The following is a 19,734-nucleotide window of genomic DNA, read 5'->3' as shown; positions in this document are numbered from 1 at the left end:
AGTTTATTCCTAGTGGGTCACCCTCTCTGGTATTGTCACTCAGGTTATATTCCATAAAATAAACAAGCTGTTGAAGCACAGTAGGTAAGGTTTTTTTAAATCTCGGGCATATGAAGTGAAAGAGAGCATTTTTATTTTTCAGTATTGCCAAGTTCCTATGAGATAATTTAAGAGGTCATATATCTTTTAACTCAGAGATAATGGTGTGTGTGTTTGTGTGTAATGTGTGTACATATATACTAATGACATGTAATTTGTAATTATGTATTAATTGGTCTATTTTCTAGGAGAGATCCAAACTGCCTAGTGCTGATAATAGCAAGGGGAATAAACTTGATCCTAACTTGGAAAAGGGATTTGCCTCTCCCCCAGTGGCACATAAGATATATAGGTTCTATATCTATATATCTTATCTGAACATTCACTGGCATGTTGATTCATGATTCCCCTGGGATGAAGCTCCTTTAAGCAAAGTCATTATGTCATTATGGCTGATAAGATTACAAAGGGAAAGAACATCTGTTAAGTCAGATGGACTTGGATCTGGAACTTCTCTTTACTGATCCCAGGAGCCACCAATGAAAGCTGAAAACTCTTCCCAATGTACTTCCTGTCACTGGAGTCCTCCGTCTGCTCTCCTCCCCCAAACTTCTTTCTTTCCTCTCCCACTTCAAATAGGCATTATCATTTCACCACCATCCTTCCTCTGAAGGCGTTTGGTTTCAAATCTTCCATTTCTATTTGTGAAATAGATTTATTTGTTCAGCAAATATACACTGAGCATGTATTATTGTGTCAACCACTATACTAGGTATTAAGTCCACTGTGATAAACAAGACCAGTATGGTCACTGCCCTCATGAAACTTACAATCTACTAGTTGAGACTGATGTTAATCAAATGAGGAAGCAACTGTGTAATTCCAAATTATAAGCACTGTGAGGAAATAAAAACAAGATGCTGTTGAGGAGAGCAGAGTATCTACTGTGGGTTGGGGTTCTCTGGGGTGATATTTAAGAGTCCTAAAAAATGAAAAAGAACCCACCATGTGAACCGCCGTGGGGAGAACCTTCTGGGCAGAGGAGTCAGCAATGATGTACGTCCCAGAATAGAGAATGAGCTTGTCCTTTGAATAACTGCACCAAGACCAGTGCGGATGGGGAACAGGAGATGGACATAAAGCTAGGGAGGCTGGCAGGGGCCAGATCATGCAGGCTTTTGTGGGTCATGTTAATCACTTTGGATTTTACTGTAAGAGCGGTGAGAATCCACCAAAAGTTTTAAGCAAAGGAATGGCATGATCAAATTTATGTCTCAAAGAGATTGTTGTGGATGCTGCATGGAGAACCACCAGAGGCAGCAAGAGTGGTAAAGAGAAGAGTGCGTTAAATGGTAGGAGACCACGTGAGAAACAAGAGTTTGGCAGGCCCATCCCTTGGGTGTCGTAACTAGGTTAGTTGTCCTGGGCTCCGAACTCAGGGGAGGGTATGTGGCTTACAATATACTGCACTTAACTTCTGCTGTCTGAACAACATGGAAATTCAGATTTGAATTTCCTTTCTTTACCAGTATCCCCAAGGGTTTACAAAATATGTCCATGCTGTGGCCTTTTTTTTTTTTTTTTTTTAAGAATTCACTTTTTTAAAAAAAAAATTATTTATTTATTTATTTATTTATTTTTGGCTGTGTTGGGTCTTCGTTTCTGTGCGAGGGCTTTCTCTAGTTGCGGCGACCGGGGGCCACTCTTCATCGCGGTGCGTGGGCCTCTCACTATCGCTGCCTCTTGTTGCGGAGCACAGGCTCCAGACGCGCAGGCTCAGTAGTTGTGGCTCATGGGCCTAGTTGCTCCGCGGCATGTGGGATCTTCCCAGACCACGGCCCGAACCCGTGTCCCCCGCATCGGCAGGCAGATTCTCAACCACTGCGCCACCAGGGAAGCCCTGTGGCCTTCTTTTAAGTGTGATTATCTCAGGTGGCCCACATGGGTTGCATTCTTCCAAGACTGCCCTGTATCTTGAACTAGGATGGTGAAAGTGAAGGGGAACGTGAGTTGACAGAGTCCATGTGTATTTGACAATGAAACTAATAAGGCTTGCAGGTGGATTGTATTTGTGAGGGGAGAGAGAGAAAGGAATCAAAGATGACTCCAAGTGATGGCTGTGCCATTCACCAAGATGGGAAAAATAAGGAAAGAGTGCAGAATGGACTTGGGAAGAAAAGATTTGCTTTTGGGGCTTGTTAAATTGAAGATGCCAATGAATGGTCTGAGCAGAGATACCAAGTAGGCAGATGGATATATCAGTACAGAGCCCATAGCACAGAGCTCAGCAGAAGCATTTGGGAGTAGTTGTTGTATAAAAGCACCATAAGTAGATGAGAACACTTGGGAGAGACCGTGAAGAATGCCAACAGTTAGAGGCCAGGTAAAAGAAGAGTAATCTATAACGTAAACTGAGAAGGACCAGCCAGAGGGGTGGGAAAAAGAGGAGGAGAAAGGCGTGTCATAGAAGTCTGGAGTCCAGCTCGTTTCTGGGAGCAGTCAGCTGTGAGAAATGTGGTGAGATGACGCATCTAGATGATACCACGAGGTGTCCTCTGGATTTGATAGTAGAAAGATCATGGGTGACCTTGAAGAGAACAGTTCCACTCAGGTGAGGATGAGAGAGGGCAGGCAGAGGAAGCCAACTTGGAATAAAAAGCTTTTTCCTTTCTGATCGCACCCATTGGGCCTGGGGATGTTTTTTGGACAAAGAGGCTCCAGAAATCCCAGCAGGCACATATGGCCCATTATGTCTTTCGAGGATGTGTCTCTGTTATTTCTAATTCTAGTTAGAACATCTCCAACAGGAAGGGTGTGTGAAGCTCGTCCTCCTAGGCAAGGACTCTGAAGTGAACACGATCGCATGCTTTAGCCAGTGGCCAGGCCAGGTTCAAGAAAAAAAAAGGGGGCAGGGGCATGGGCGACAGCCAAAATAAGGTTTCAAGGAATCAGAACTGAACGTGGTTAATTCTTCTGGTTATTGTGTGTCAAAATTCCATGAAAACTAGAGTTTGAAATGTTACAGAAGGCCTCCCCCTGGCCCCCACAGTCCATGTCACCTAGACAGGCCCGTGAAAGGTGAGGATGGGGCTGCCTGCCGTCTGCCCTTGGTGCTTCATGGAGCTTTGCAGGCTCGTGCCTGGTGCGGACACCATGTGTCTCGTAGTGAACTGGAGAATTCTTGCCCAGAAAACTGAAAACTGTGGAACCACATATATAAATGTCCATCTTGAGATCACTTTAGGATCTAGTTCATTTTAATTTTAGACTAATATTCTTAATCAGTAGTGGCTTGAAACATTTTAACTTTCAGTTTCTCCCACTAAGTATTTAATGATCTACAAACAAACGCTTGCAAAATTTGTTTATAATAAAAGGGATTCTTTTGTATTTTGAATAATTTCACCTTCTGGTTTATCGTTATAAGTAAGACGTCCACAAATAAATGTTAAACATTCTGATCAGTGCTGGGATCTAGTTCCCGTTGGCCTCCTCAGTGGCCACTGAGCATGTCCATTTCACTGCTTAGATCCTATTTGCAAGATGACATCTTAGGACAATTTTCTCAATAAAAAGAGTCCAGAAACCCAGCATTTTACTCCTGGCTGACCCATTTTGTAATCTTGGTCAAGTTACTTAACCTCTCTCTGCTTCGAGTCCTCCTTCAGGAAATGGTGTGAATAATATCAACCTCCCTATACCTCAGAAGTGATTTGAGGCCAGCTACTTGTCTCTGCCATGTGTGACATCATGATGGGGGAAAAGAGCTTTTAAAATGTGAAATATTATTAGCCTGGTGCAAGTCAGAGGTTATCACTGCAAAAGGCCTCTACAGAGGCCTTTTGAAGACTTCTTTTAACCCTTTCAGGCAGTATCTTCCTATATGGGTGGAGTTGCCACCTTCTATCATTTATTTCATTTTAAAGCTCTAACCCAGGCAGAAGCAGAACATACTTGAATTTTCATTGAAAACATTTGCATTTGAAGATTTCAGAATACTCCTGGAGGTAACCAATGATACCTGAGATAGAGCAAAACCACACTTGGAATCATAGCATATGGGAATGGCTGATTTACTGCACTTATTCAAAACTTCACCTGCATGTATGCTAGTTCATATGGCCAGACCATTAGTAGACAGCCACTGAGGCACAGAAGAAAAATCTGGCTCAACTATGTGTGAAAAATCATCCTAACTCTCCTGTTGCTAGGTGCTTTTCCCTTTGGAAGTGCATGCCTCACCTCTGTGGGTACACATTCTATCTCTACCTTATAAAGGGAGAAATTGAGGCTCAGAGAGATCGAGTGGTAAATGCCAGAGGCAGGAGTAAGTTCCAGGTCTTCTGATGCTTTTCTAGGATTTTTCACTAAGTGAACATGATAATGGATATCAGTCTATGGAAAGAAGGAAGAGAACATTGTGCACTAAATACTCCATTCAAATTTCACAGCAAAGGAGAAACTATTTTTTAGTATCTGATATTCTTTGTGTGGCCAGAATTACTGGAACTATCTGTCCTCTTCCTCTCCTTATCTCTTTATAAATTGGCGTCAAGGGTAACAGATAAGAATCCTCTACTTTGAAACAAAGTAGACCCTTAACATTCATAGACCAAGTTTCTAACACATGTCAAAGGGGCAGGAATTTGAATCACATGCTGGTGTGTAGGACTGAATCTCTTGGCTAGTGAGGGAGCCTCGCTGCCACGTGGCATTCAGATATCAATGTGGCTTCTTTGTTCCTCACTCATGGCCATACAGCAGTTCTATGGAAAACAATTACGCTCTAGAGTAGTATTCCAAAGTTTGAGGATTTCCAAAGGCCTTGGGACATATTCCGTATAAATATTAAGGGATCACTATATTGGATTTCTCTGCTTTAATTTTGCTTTAGTGGCCAGAACCTCAGTGGCAGTGTTAGTGCTCAGAGCAGTAACTAAACTCATCTCAGATTCCTAACATATCTGTCCTCCTCCTACTTGGCTTCTGACTGGTGGTTGCTTAAAAACAAAAAACAATTTCTCATTTTTATCGTTCTAATTTGTATGTGTTTTGTTGTAAATTGTCTGAAATCCTTTCTTAGAGAGATCTTAAATCCCAAATAAATGTTGAAACTAGGCTTCCCAGAAAGAGTCATCTCTCTTAGTCCCAGGCCTACTATAATGTCAGAATTACTGAAGAGAATTAAGAACAATGATTTCTTAAAAGACAAGACAATAATGAATGTTCTTATTTAATTTTTTATTAAAATATTTTTTATTGAAGTATTTTATTTTCATTTTATTTTTTTAATTGAAGTATAGTTGATTTACAATATCATGTTAGTTTCAGGTGTACAGCACAGTGATTCAGTTCTACATACATACATATATTCTTCAGATTCTCTTCCTCCATAGGCCATCACAAAATATTGAGTATAGTTCCCTATGCTACACAGTAGTTCCTTGTTGTTTGTCTATTTTATATATAGTAGAGTGTATATATTAATCCCAACCTCCTAATTTATCCCTCCCCTCACTCCCCTTTTACCTTTGGTAACCGTAAGTTTGTTTTTTGTGTCTGTGAATCTCTTTCTGTTTAGGAAATGAGCTCATTTGTATCTTTTTTATTTTTTTTTTAGATTCCACATATAATTGATATTTATCTTTCTCTGTCTGACTTCACTTAGTATGATAATCTCTAGGTCCATCCATTTGCTGCAGATAACATTTCTTTGTTTAATGGCTGAGTAATATTCCATATACACCACATCTTCATCCTTTCATCTGATGATGGACACTTACATTGTTTCCATGCCTTGGCTATTGTAAATAGTGCTGCAATGACCATTGGGGTGCATGTATCTTTTGGAATTATGGTTTTCTCTGGATATTCGCCTAGGAGTGGGATTGCTGGATGATATGGTAGCTCTATTTTTAGTTTTTTCAATGGAACCTCCATACTCTTCTCCATAGTGGCTGTACCAATTTACATTCCCACCAACAGTGTAGGAGGATTCCCTTTTCTCCACACCCTCTCCAGCATTTATTGCTTGTAGACTTTTTGATGATGGCCATTCTGACCAGTGTGAGGTGATACCTCATTGTAGTTTTGATCTGCATTTCTCTAATAGTTAGCGATGTTGAGCATCTTTTCATGTGCCTATTGGCCATCTGTATGTCTTCTTTGGAGAAATGTCTATTTAGATATTCTGCCCATTTTTTGATTGGGTTGTTTGGTTTTTTAATATTGAACTGTATGAGCTGTTTGTATATTTTGGAAACTAATCCCTTGTTGGTTGCATCATTTTCAAATGTTTTCTCCAATTCCATAGGTAGTCTTTTTGTTTTGTTTATAGTTTCCTTTGCTATGCAAAAGCTTTTAAGTTTCATTAGGTCCCATTTGTTTATTTTTGTTTTTATTTCCATTACTCTAGGAGACAGATCCAAAAAGATATTGTCACAATTTACGTTGAAGAGTGTCCTGCCTATGTTTTCCTCTAGAAATTTTATAGTATCCAGTCTTACATTTAGGTCTTTAATCCATTTTGAATTTATTTTTGTGTATGGTATTAGAGAATGTTCTAATTTCATTCTTTTATTGGGTTGGCTAAGAAGTTCATTTGGATTTTTCTGTAAGACTAATTAGGTAATTAATCAGGTAATAATTCCATAAGATTATGGGAAAACCCAAACATACATTTTGGCCAACCCAATACATGTAGCTGACCCGTTTTCCCAGCACCACTTATTGAAGAGACTGTCTTTTCTCCATTGTATATTCTTGCCTCCTTTGTCATAGATTAATTGATGATAGGTGCATGCGTTTATTTCTGGGCTTTCTATCCTGTTCCATTGATCTATGTGTCTGTTTTTGTGCCAGTATCATACTGTTTTGACTACTGTAGCTTTGTAGTATAGTCTGAAGTCAGGGAGCCTGATTCCTCCAGCTCAGTTTTTTTTTTTTTTCCTCAAGATTGCTTTGACTGTTTGGGGTCTTTTGTGTTTCCATACAACTTTTACAATTTTTTGTTCTAGTTCTGTGAAAAATGCCATTGCTAATTTGATAGGGATTGCACTGAATCTGTAGATTGCCTTGGGTAGTATAATCATTTGGACAATGTTGATTCTTCCAATCCAAGAACACGGTGTATCTTTCCATCTGTTTGGGTCATCTTCAATTTCTTTCATCAGTGTCTTATAGTTTTCAGAGTACAGGTCTTTTGCCTCCTTAGGTTTATTCCTAGGTATTTTATTCTTTTTGATGAAGTGGTAAGTGGGATTATTTCCTTAGTTTCTCTTTCTGATCTTTCATTGTTAATGCATAGAAATGCAACAGATTTCTGTGTATTAATTTTGTATCTTGCAACTTTACCAAATACATTGATGAGCTCTAGTAGTTTTCTGGTAGCATCTTTAGGATTTTCTAGGTATTATAGTATCATGTCATCTGCAAACAGAGTTTTACTCCTTTTTTTCCAATTTGGATCCCCTTTATTTCTTTTTCTTCTCTGATAGCTATGGCTAGGACTTGTAAAACTATGTTGAATAAAAGTGGTGAGAGTGGACATCCTTGTCTTGTTCCTGATCTTACAGGAAATGCTTTCAGTTTTTCACCATTGAGAATGATGTTTGCTGTGTGTCTGTCATAAATGGCCTTTATTATGTTGAGGTAGGTTCTCTCTATGCCCAGTTTCTGCAGAGTTTTTTAATCATAAATGGATGTTGAATTTTATCAAAAGCTTTTTCTGCATCTGTTGAGATGATCATCTGGTTTTTCTTCTTCAATTTGTTAATGTGGTGTATCACACTGATTGATTCGTGGGTATTGAAAAATCCTTGTATCCCTGGGATAAATCCCACTTGATCATGGTGTATGATCCTTTTAATGTGTTGTTGAATTCAGTTTGTGGATTTTGTTGAGGATTTTTACATCTATGCTCATCAGTGATATTGGCCTATGATTTTCTTTTTTTTGTGGAATCTTTGTCTGATTTTGGTACTAGGGTAATGGTTGCCTCATAGAATGGGTGTGGAAGTGTTCCTTGCTCTGCAATTCTTTGAAATAGTTTCAGAAGGATAGGTGTTACCTCTTCTCCAAATGTTTGGTAGAATTCGCCTGTGTAGCCATCTGGTCCTGGACTTTTGTTTGTTGGGAGTTCTTCAATCACAGATTCAATTTCAGTACATGTAATTGGTCTGCTCATATTTTCTATTTCTTCCTGGTTCAGTCTTGGGAGAGTGTACCTTTCTAAGAATTTGTCCATTTCTTCCAGGTTGTCCATTTTATTGGCATATAGTTGCTTGTAGTAGTCTCTTAGGATGCCTTTGTATTTCTGCGGTGTCCGTTGTAACTTCTCTATTTTCATTTCTAATTTTATTGATTTGGGTCCTATCCTTTTTCTTGATGAGTCTGGCTAAAGGTTTATCAATTTTGTTTATCTTTTCAAAGAACCAGCTTTTAGTTTTATTGATCTTTGCTATTGTTTCCTTCATTTCTTTTTCATTTATTTCTGATCTGATCTTTATGATTTCTTTCCTTCTGCTAACTTTGGGTTTTGTTTGTTCTTCTTTCTCTAGTTGCTTTAGGTGTAAGGTTAGGTTGTTTATTTGAGATTTTTCTTGTTTCTTGAGGTAAGATTGTATTGCTGCAAACTTCCCTCCTAGAACTGCTTTTGCTGTGTCCTATAGGTTTTGGATCATTTTCATTTGTCTAGGTATTTTTTGATTGCCTCTTTGATTTCTTCAGTGATCTCTTGGTTAGTAACAGATTGTTTATCCTCCATGTGTTTGTGTTTTTTGCGTTTTTTTTCTTCAAGTTAACTTCTAAACTCTTAGAGTTGTGGTTGGAAAAGATGCTTCATTTGATTTCAATTTTCTTAAACTTATCAAGACTTCCTTTGTGGCCCAGCATGTGATCTACTCTGGAGAGTGTTGCATGTGCACTTGAGAAGAATGTATGTTCTGCTCCTTTAGCATGGAATGTTCTTTAAGTATCAATTTAGTTCATCTGGTCTAATGTGTCATTTAAGGCCTGCATTTCCTGATTTTCTGTCTGGATGATCTATTGATTTAAGTGGGGTGTTAAAATCCCCCACTATTATTGTGTTACTGTCAATTTCTCCTTCTATGTCTGTTAACATTTGTCATATATATTGAGGTGATCCTCTGTTGGGTGCATATATATATTTACAATTGTTATATCTTCTTCTTGGATTGATCCCTTGATCACTATGTAGTGTCATTCCTTGGCTCTTGTAACAGTCTTTATTTTAAAGTCTAGTTTGTCTGATATGAGTATTGCTACTCCAGCTTTCTTTTGATTTCCATTTGCATGAAATACCTTTTTCCATCCCCTCACTTTCAGTCTGTATGTGTCCCTAGGTCTGAAGTGGGTCTCTTGTAGACAGCATATATACATGTCTTGTTTTTGTATCCATTCAGCCTGTCTATGTCTTTTGGTGGGAGCATTTAATCCATTTACATTTAAGGTAATTATCCATATGTATGTTCTAATTGCCATTTTCTTAATTGTTTGGATTTGTTTTTGTAGGTCTTTTTTCTTCCTTTTTTGCTCTCTTGTGATTTGATGACTATCTTTAGTGTTGTCTTTGGATTCCTTTTGTGTGTGTGTGTGTATATCTATTATAGACTTTTCGTTTGTGGTTACCGTAAGGTTTTGATATAGCAGTCTGTATGTATACATGGTTGTTTAAGTTGCTGATCTCTTAATTAATTTCAAGTGCATTTCAAGTATGCTGCATTCATGCTCTCCTCGTCTCACAATTACTGATTTTGGTATCATATTTGTGTGTGGATGATTTCCTGCCTTTATCAGTGAGCTTTCCCATTTCATACTTTTTTTGTTTCTAGTTGTGGCCTTGTCTTTTCCATTTAGAGAAGTTCCTTTAGCATTTGTTGTAGAGCTGGTTTGGTGGTGCTGAATTCTCTTAGCTTTTGCTTGTCTGTAAAGCTTTTAATTTCTCCATCGAATCTGAATGAGATCCTTGCTGGGTAGAGTAATCTTGGTTGTAGATTTTTCCCTTTCATCACTTTAAATATGCCCTGCCACTCCCTTCTGGCCTGCAGAGTTTCTGCTGAAAAATCAGCTGATAATCTTATGGGGGTTCCCTTGTATGTAATTTTTTGCTTTTTCCTTGTTGCTTTTAATATTTTCTCTTTGCTCTGTGTCTCAGTGTGTTCCTCCTTGGGTTAGTCCTGTATGGGACTCTCTGCGCTTCCTGGACTTCGGTGACTGTTGTCTGTCTGCTGGGTGGGGCCATGTTCCCACCCTGTTGGTTTGGTTGTTTGGCCTGAGGCATCCCAGTGCTGGAGCCTACAGGCTGTTTGGGGGACCAGGTCTTGGTGCCAAGGGCCCAAAACCTCTGCCTCCAGCCAGAGTTCACATAGGTCCCTGCTATGTCCATCACCAGCTTTTATGACCCCAGAAAGAGCCACAGCTGCCCCCCACCTTTGCAGGCAGCTCTCCAAGACCAGCAGGTAGGTCTGGCCCAAGCTCCTATGGAGTTACTCCTTTTGCCCTGGGTCCTGTTGCATACAAGACCTTGTGTGCACACTCCAAGAGTGGAGTCTCTGTTTCCCCCAGGACTGTGGGGCTCCTGCACTCAAGCCCTGCTGGCCTTCAAAGACAAATACTCTGGGGGCTCCACCTCCCCATGCCAGACCTCTAGGCTGGGGAGCCTGGCATGGGGCTCAGAGCTGTCTCTCTGGTGGGAGAACTTTTGTGATATGATCATTCTCCAGTTTGTGGGTCACCCACCTTGGGTCATATGGGATTTGATTATATCACGAGTGCACCCCTCCTACCATCTCTTGGTTTCTTCCTATGTCTTTGGATGCAGAATATCGTCTTTTTGGTAGATTCCAGTCTTTTTTTATCAACAGTTGTTGTTTAGCAGTTAGTTGTGATTTTGGCATGCTTGTGAGAGGAGGTGAGCTCAAGGTCCTTTTACTCTGCCATCTTATCTCCAACCAACTTCAGGTTCTTGCAGAATAAAATAATTTGTGTTTTAACCATAAAGTTTGAACATCTAATAGGCAGCTTCATATTACCTGTCTGACTCTTGGAACACAAATTTGACTATATAACCTCAAAGGAAAGTTGGAGAGAGATATATATGGGAAAGTGCTCCTAAAGGGTGTCCATCCAGCAAGTCAAAGTTTCTGCAAAACTTTCTAACACCTGCAGGCAAAACCTCACAACAGGGTTCCTCCTTTCACACCAGCCTGTTCCAGCTGCCCACCTCTGTCCCTGAACGGAATAATGAACCTTTTTATAGATGAATTTATCCAAATTCTGTATCTGGTGGTAGCTAAGAATTATGTCTTGAGTGAGTGACACCTAATGGTTGAGAAAGTTAGTTACTCCCCCAACCATTTTCCGAATTACCTGGGTGCCTGTTAAAAATGCAGAGAAATTCCTTGGCCCTATCCTACTGGAATCTCTGGGTCTGACCACTGAGGAATCTGTGTTTTTCACAGCTGCCCCAGGTGATTCACATGTATCCTTGAGTTTGAGAACCACTGATTCAGGTGCTCCCAAGTCAGATATCCACACAGGGCTGGCAGACCTGATGACACTGCAGCAAGTTAGAAGGGGCCAAGGCAAAGGGATGGGTTAGGCCTGAGCTTTGTAACCACCTTCCTGAACACCCAAAGAGGGAAGGGGTGGCATAAAGAGGATGGGGAACACAGAATCCCCAGGGATAAGGTCAGCTGCCCTCCTGGCAGTGAGGGCGGGGGTGGCAGTGGCCTGGGACCTCAAGAGGAGTGGCCCCTGGCCGCCTGCTCTCATTCCCAATGTGGAGGGAGGTTGCGGGAGTGTGAAAAGCATGTGCTGCACAGCTCTGACGCCTGTGCTTCCTGCCCCACAGACGATTCCAGCTCCTGGAGTTCTCCCGCTGCCGCCTCCCCAGGTCTGCCGGAAGTAGGCGTCTCCCTCGAGGACATCCTCTCTCCATTCTCTCCATCACATCCAGCCCCACCATCCGACCCTAACAACCAGATAAGCCCAGACCCAACTTGGGATATCAAAAGGGAACACGACGTTAGGAAACCAAAGGAGCTTTCAGCCGGCAGCCAGAAGAAGCAGCGCCTCGGGGAGCAGAGCGAGCTTCCGGCAAGCCCGCAGAGGGCCGTGCAGCCGAGGCTCGCGGAGGTGCCTGGTGGCCAGGGGCAGCCTGAGGCCAGCAGGCCCTCCTCAGAGGCCAGGGCACCTGGGCCCACAGCGGTGGACGCAGCACGGGCCAGCAGCAAAGAGGGGCTGCATGCCACAGTGGGCCCCGAGCTCGGCCGGCGCGAAGGCCCTGGAGTGGCACCTGCGTTTGTGGGCCCAGGCCGTGGCAGGGGTGTGCGGGAGGCTGAGGGCAGGGCAGGCACACGTGCGGGGCCCAGGCAGGGCACGCGGCCCCCGGGGGGAACCCCTGCGCGCAAGGCTGCTGTCGCGCCAGGGCCCTGGAAGGTGCCAGGCTCCGACAAGCTGCCAGGCATCCTCAAACCCGGCGCCTCGGCTGCAGGCAGATGAGCCCACTGCCCCGCCTCAATACCTGCAGGTCGTTCTTCTTAGGTTCCGTCTCATGGTGTTTTAATTTATTTTCACTGTCACATGCATAAATCCACGAGGCACCAAGGCTTGGGAGCACCGACGTGAAGTCCCACGTGTCCAACAAGCATGGTCCATACGGCATCCACGGCAGACCTAAACTGATCCTAAAGCTCCCAGTTCCACTGCGGGGGCTTTGGCAGCTATGGAAGAACCAAAATAACGTGAAGAACATCACAGAGAGTGCAGTGTAGCTTTAGTAAAACAAGAAAGGAAAAAAATTCCCCCACTGCATGAAGGATTTGGATGTCATCCAAACTTTATATTGAGAAACATATCAAGAAACTGGACAAGTTAAGAGCAATCACAAACTGGAATATCGCCTTAAAAATCAAACTGCACGGAGCAAGCTGAAACTGAGACAAGATTATATCTTTTAATTGATCTGAAGAGTTGTAAATAAATTGTTCTGGACATATCTAGACAGGGGTTAAAAGGTTTCTTTGAAACATTCAGAACCGTTCGCCCATGACATGTTTCCATGGCTCACTTGTGGCACCATCACCAGTTTTAGCAGCAATGTCCCCTGCATACTGCAGGATGAATTAGAAATCTAGTGAATTCATTGGTGTGATGCCATTTTTACTGCCATTTCTGTAATCAAGTTTCTGTGCATTTTCAGTGGTAGAAAATAAAAGGTTTTAAAAATTGTATCCTAGGGAACAGTCTGCCATAAGTCAAAATTTTGCAGTTTAGCTCATAGATCTTAATTGGTTTTCATCTAAAATATGAATTTTATAACTAAAGGACCACAATTTGTTAAATTGAGATTGGCAACGCTGCAGTTCCTTTATGAGAGAAGGCCTTCCTGTTGTCTCAGAGTTAGCAGCTTCTTTGACAGCAATGTTACATTTCACTCGTTTTGCTGTCTTTTTAAAAATCCTCTTTCCATTACTTCATTTTCACTGATAGAGCAGAGGCAAAGTATTTCTCCTATATTGCTCAGATTACAATGAATCTCTCCCTAATATTAAAAAATCATTAGTATGACCCATTTATTTTCATTAAAGAACATGGATCTCTTTAGCATTTCTTTCTATTTATCTTTCTTTCTTATTATTTCTCTTTTTATTTCCATTTGGTTTGCTTTTTTGTCTAGATCTTTCTGTTTATCTTCCTCGTCCATGGTTGATGATACCCTAGTAAAATTCTAAGGATTGCCTTTCTTCTCTGCTGTTTTGATCTTTCTTTGTAAAATTTTACCTTCAGTTAATTATCCATGCATTCTTATTTGTAGCTGCACATTTAAAAGGCAAATGTTTCAGAGGGCAGTTTCTCTTTAATATGACCTGAATGAATGAGGCGTCATCCTTCCCATATTCTGCCCTTTACAGGAGTTCAAATGCAAATAAGCCTTACCTCCCTGCCCCTGAAGTCAAATAAGTAAAACAGGGAGATCAGGTCCCATCACACGCGGTCACATGTAACAGCTTCTGTGGGTTGACACTTTCCCTCTCTTTGTAATTGTAGTATCCTGAGCACCAGCTGTTTAATTTCCATCAAGCATAGGTGTAGTTTAGTTGTTTGACAAGAGGAGAATATGGTTGAAAGCCTCAAGTGAAGAGTCTTGCAGCCTGTAAAAGCAATTTCCAAAAATGAAACCTAGTCATCATAAACTAAAGCACAAACACATGTAGCAGTTTACAGTACTTTTGGTTTAATCTCAATTACTCTCTTTCTCCCCTGGACTACAAATCCAGTATAGTTTGCCATTAATTTATTGAACCTGGTTTTGGACAATGCTTCTGTAGTGTAGCTGCACGTCCCGGTACTGTATCCTCCGACCTTTATTTTCCATGTGTTACAAAAGGATAAAAAAAATTGAGATTACGCTTGCATAAACTCTAATTTGCACAGTTCACAGCTACTACTTGTGCAGTAATTGCTTTATGCAGCTGTAATCCATAACCTGTGAAGACAGCACATCATCTAAACCCCATTCCAAATAATATTTCTGTGTAGTGTTAGCTGTGAATTTACCCTGTACAGCTGTATCTCTATAAATATAATTACATGTATTAATAGTCACAGAAAGACTGTAAGTGAGCAACTATTTTTATGAAACGCACCACTATGGATAAATTAACTTTTACAGAAATCTTGTTTACTGTATGATATTCTAAAACACTGTCAAATAAAATATATATCCAAAACTATTTTCTTTTTCCAACTATATAGGCTGTGTGTTGTCGACTGAAAAAAAAAAAAGAAAAAGCACAATGTGAGAGTTGTGAGTTAAGTTTTATTTGGGGCAAAATGAGGACTGTAGCCCAGGAGACAGCATTTCAGATAGCTCTGAGAAACTGCTCCAAAGAGGTAGGGGGAGAGGTCAGTATTATATAAGATTTTAGCAAAGGGGGGGTATGTGCAGTCAGGCACACATTTTCACAGAGGCTTGCTGCTAGTCACGAGGAGCACATGTCACCATTAATGATTTTAGTGCTTTTCTAGATATGAGGAGATGCAAGATTTGGACTCATAAAATATTTTCCTGAAAACATCTATCTATCCGAAGACCTGTTCTGCCAGAGCACAGAGTGCTCATTCCTGATCTCCATCCTGGCCTCCATTCAGGGGGTGGTGAAGGTCAGTGACTACAGTGGCTAGTGACCTAATCCTTGTAGAGGCAGATGGCAAGTGCCAGTTTTTAGTTGGCAGGGCCCCCTCATGGTCATAAATTCAACCATGGTCTGGGAGGCATTTCATGACCATTTCGTCCCATGGTGCTAGGAACGCTCATTCCTAAGTCAGGCGAGGATTTCACTGATAGGCCACTCAGTGTGCTATTACTGGACTAGGCCTTATTAACAGTAGTCAAAAGTCTCTGGACCACCTGTCTTACTAGTCTGTTACAGTCCAGGAAAAGAAAATTCCCTCTTGTTGCTTCTTCCCATATCTAGAGTTACACTATTAAAATCATTGATCTCATATAGAACTATATATGTGGTCAACTGCTTCAAGTCACCTAGTCATCATTTTATCCGAGGTTCAGTCACACATTTGATAATGCAGGAAACAACAATTTTGTAAAACAGGCAATATATAAATAACATAGTTAGCAGTATTAGTAAGGTCATAAGTAAGAATTTAAGTCGAGAACTTCCATTAGTCATATCCCCAGGTTGTCTGACTTAGTTTGTTCTGTACCAATCCTTGCCTTTAAGGGAAATCATATACTCGCATTGTCCATAAGGCGCCCAGCCCAATTTCCTAGTGTTACTAGGCTGTTATCCTTAGTATGGTTTAATTGTACCCAACATAAGGAGCCTTTAAACTTAAATGACCATAGCCTAGTGTTAACCACATAAATCCATCCCATAATTTTGGGAGGTTATATTCTTTGGCTGAAATTTTGCCTGTTGCTCTGATTGAACTTGAGTAACTTTAAAAGAAAATTCATACTTACTTATGGCCAGGGTCAGAGCAGGTATTATTAATTGCCCAGGTGAGGGGATCCCACCTAGTAATAGCAATAGTGTCCTGAACAGAACTATAATTTCCTTCTTTTAGAATAAACTTCCTAAGAGCCAACCAATCAGAGCCTTGGACAGGAGAAATCCACCAAGGTAACCCAGAAGTATGAGACACAGGTCACAAACCCAACGATTGGATTGAATTTTAAAACAAGCATAGGATCATGCCCGTGATAGAAAAACATTTGATTCTTATACAAAGGTCCAAGAAGTCAAGAGAACACAATAAATGATCTTACGGGTCAGGTGCAGCATCTTAGGTCAGCTGTCTACTTCCAATGTTGTCTTCTTCTCATCCTGGTATGAGTGTAGTTTCTCCTCTGTTTGAGCGTTGTTTCAAGGTGATTTTGACATCAGCAGCCCTCTCTATAGACCAGTCCAGTGCAGGGGCCCTTTCTATGTGAAAATATTAATCCAAGAGTCAATTCCCTTCAGTTTTGCTGTGCATGAGCTAGTGCAGAGTACCTGATAAGGGTCTTTCCATCTAGGTTGGAGATGGTCCTTTAAAAGATGTCTTTTTCCAGTACACATAATGACCTGGTTACAGGTCTTGGGACATCTGATCTTCATCCAAAGATAGATGAGATAAGCTTCAGAAACAGACTTAAGAGTGTCCTAGTAATGACTCAGTTAAATTTAATATAACAGCCAGGAACTATCTGAGAAGTCAGTCTTAGGCAGTAAATGCAGACCTCAACAAAACTAGAATTTAATATTCACTGAAACATAACTTTTTCTAAAATTACCCTTATTTCTACCAAATATAGCCAAATTAAGACCAATTTGTAAAGTAAGTCTAGTCTCAATAAACTTGGCCTGATGATTTATATAAATGTCATTGATCATATAGGCTTTTCTTTTTTTAAAAAAATGGCTTTGCTAGAACTTTTATAAGGAGTCTCAGATTGAACTTTTAAAAGGACTCTCAGGGCTAGGAAAGTCACGCCAATGGCTTGTCACAGACACTGTCTTACAGATTTAGGTGAATTCCTCCTTTTTCACGGTCCCCCAAATACCTTGAGATTCCTGCACCTGTTAGGAGATGTCCTTCCTAATTTATCTGATAAAGCTACTGGGAACCTACGCGTTTCCAATCTCCAGAGGGATCAGATAGAGAGGCAAGATAAATGTTTCAATTCTGCTTACAAGGGTATAATTTACCAAATTGCTATAAATCATAATTGGCTTGAGGAGAAGGGTTTCCTTATATCTGGAAAACACAGATTAAAACCAATTATTTCTCAGACAGAAACCATAAAAATTATAGCCATAGTCACCAGTTCACTCAGTCCTACTGTTAACAGTTTTATGAAGCCATCAGGTTTTCCATTAGAATTCTTTAATTTCTTACCCAGTTCAGTGTTATGGTCTGAAAGTCAGAAACCTGTATTTGTCAAAAAGTCCTTTCTGGAAATCTTCTTGAAGAGGAAGCATAACTGTCTATAATGACAAAAGATTTAAGGCACCTTTAAAATCTGATTACAATGCAACTGACAAAGAAACTTGGTTACTGCTGTGACATACAACACTTTAATAACTAGAATTATGACTGATAATTTTACCAGGAGATACCAGATTTTCAAGAATTCCATTTAATTTCTAGAACACTTATATTAATAATATTTTCCCATTAATATAACCTAAGAAGACTTATTACTCATTTGACAATACTTCCCATGTAATTTAACATACCAAATGAACCTAATTAGTTTGATATCTCTCTTTGGGGTGTTTCAGGGACCCTTTGGAGCATCCCAAAGTTAGCTAGAGGTTAAAGGAACTTCATTAGGGTTTGATTTGGGAAGTTTTGTTTAAAAAAAAAAAAAAAATCAAAAAGCTTTAAAACACTTGGTCAGATAGGATCATAGGTCACTGTGGAACAATATTCACTTAACCAAAGTGGCAGTAAAAGATTTCAAAGGCAAATACAGATCATATCACTTAAAAGGCAAAGAAACTTAAAATCTGTTATCAAAGGCAGCCCAACATTTTAAGAAAACTTTTCTCCTAACAGAGATAAAAACCAAATTCAAGTTTTGCACCAGCTTACTTTTAAAATTCATTTACTCCACTAAATTTATTCTAAACTTAGCCAATCCTGACCATGCACAAAACTCTTTTGTCGGCAGTGCTAATTTGAAGGAAATAACTACTGGAAGTTGACTTGAGTTTTAAAAACTGCAGTTCTCACAGATTTTTCAAAGGATAAGTTTAATGCCCCAAACAGGACTTCTTTGAAACTTGACTTTAAATACAGTGAAAACTTGCCAGGGCAAAATCTGTTGACTTTTTTCACCCAAGTAAACTAAGAGTTTTCTTGTATACAATCTAGTTGGTATTTGCTTGTCAGCTGACTACATCATTTATGAATTGGCAGTATGTTTCTGTTGCTTGCTACACTGATTGATACTGAGCCTTTTTTTCAAAAAGGATTTAAGGTATCAATTACCAGTAAATTCCATCACATTTTTTCCTTTTAATTATGAAATTTTTTCATGCAAAATCCCAAGTTTATGCAGAAGCCAACATTTAGTGAAAAGCAGTGTAAAGGTCCAAAATGAATGGCCAAGAAAACCGTTTGCAACATATTATAATACCTACACTAGGGAGAAGAGAGAGTTCTACGAAGTAATAGTAATAGGATGATGACAACCCTGCCATCAAGGAGATTACAGCCCAAAGAAACAGTTCTCAACCCTAGTCCTGCCAAGACTTCCCACTGATGTCAACAGGAAACCTAAAATTCCCAAGCTATTTTTTACTCCAATATAATTTTTTAAAAATTAAATCTCCTATGTATCACTCTTAGAAAAGGGAAGAAGCTGATACAAAGTGTGAAATCAAGCACAAAAGTTGAGATATTTACAATAAATATATGTCATTCTTTATGGACTAATCTGAGAATGGCCAAGTGCAAGCTGAAAAGGCAAAAGACACATAAAACAATGTAGTTAACAAAATGAGGTATAAATATTAATTTTGCACATCTGATTACTATTCTAAAAGAAAATAAAAGTCATTAGGGCATCAAAAAGACCACAAGTCAGAGACCAAAGAGATTCGGGCAGGGGCAGAGCAGCACTAGGGCCAGGCAAGTGAGGAGCCTGGCCTGGAAGGACAAGGGTCTCACCATGAATCGCATATTTCCAAGGTCAGGCCGGAAAATAAAAAGTGAAGAGAGCCAGGTGGGGACTGGGTGGGGCAACAAGCACATCCCTCCTCTAAAGCTGTCATTGTGTCAAGTCCAAGTCCACTATGGAACTTTCAGTTTCCCAAGTGAGGGGGAAAAAAAAAAGAAAAAAAAAGAAATCAGCTTTTTATATGACATTTTATGGGTTTTTTTAAAGTCTGACCAGTTTAACTCACATTTTTAAGAAACACTGAACAGGAAGACAAGACACTACCACAGCAAGCCATCTGCAGACAGAGCCTGGCCCACAGCCCACCAATTTGCAGCCTCTGTCTTGGAACAACAACCAGGCTTTCAGCAGAGAATCCCTCGCTTTCATCAGGATCTGATTCACCTTCAAAGCAGTGGATCATACACACCCCAGAAACTGTGAAGCGTGTGGCTCATGAGGTCTGTACGTGCCTAGAAGAGCTTCGAATGTGTACTCCAAGC

At 40.3% G+C, this 19,734-nt stretch overlaps 1 protein-coding gene across 5 annotated transcripts in view; it reads left to right on the top strand.

The window, feature by feature from the left end:
- MAGI2 (membrane associated guanylate kinase, WW and PDZ domain containing 2) overlaps positions 1-14,763 on the top strand; it is a 1,327,276-nt gene extending 1,312,513 nt beyond the window's left edge. For all 5 annotated transcript variants that reach the window (XM_061198469.1, XM_061198467.1, XM_061198466.1 and 2 more), the window contains one exon: positions 11,912-14,763. In XM_061198469.1, coding sequence (XP_061054452.1) covers positions 11,912-12,561 — 650 coding nt within the window. In that variant the 3' untranslated portion in view covers positions 12,562-14,763. The remainder of the gene's footprint in view (positions 1-11,911) is intronic.
- Positions 14,764-19,734: the final 4,971 nt, after the last annotated feature.

This window comes from Eubalaena glacialis, chromosome 8, assembly GCF_028564815.1.
Source record: "Eubalaena glacialis isolate mEubGla1 chromosome 8, mEubGla1.1.hap2.+ XY, whole genome shotgun sequence".
NCBI classification, from domain to species: Eukaryota; Metazoa; Chordata; class Mammalia; order Artiodactyla; family Balaenidae; genus Eubalaena; species Eubalaena glacialis.
This window is presented reverse-complemented; position numbering and strand designations above follow the sequence as displayed.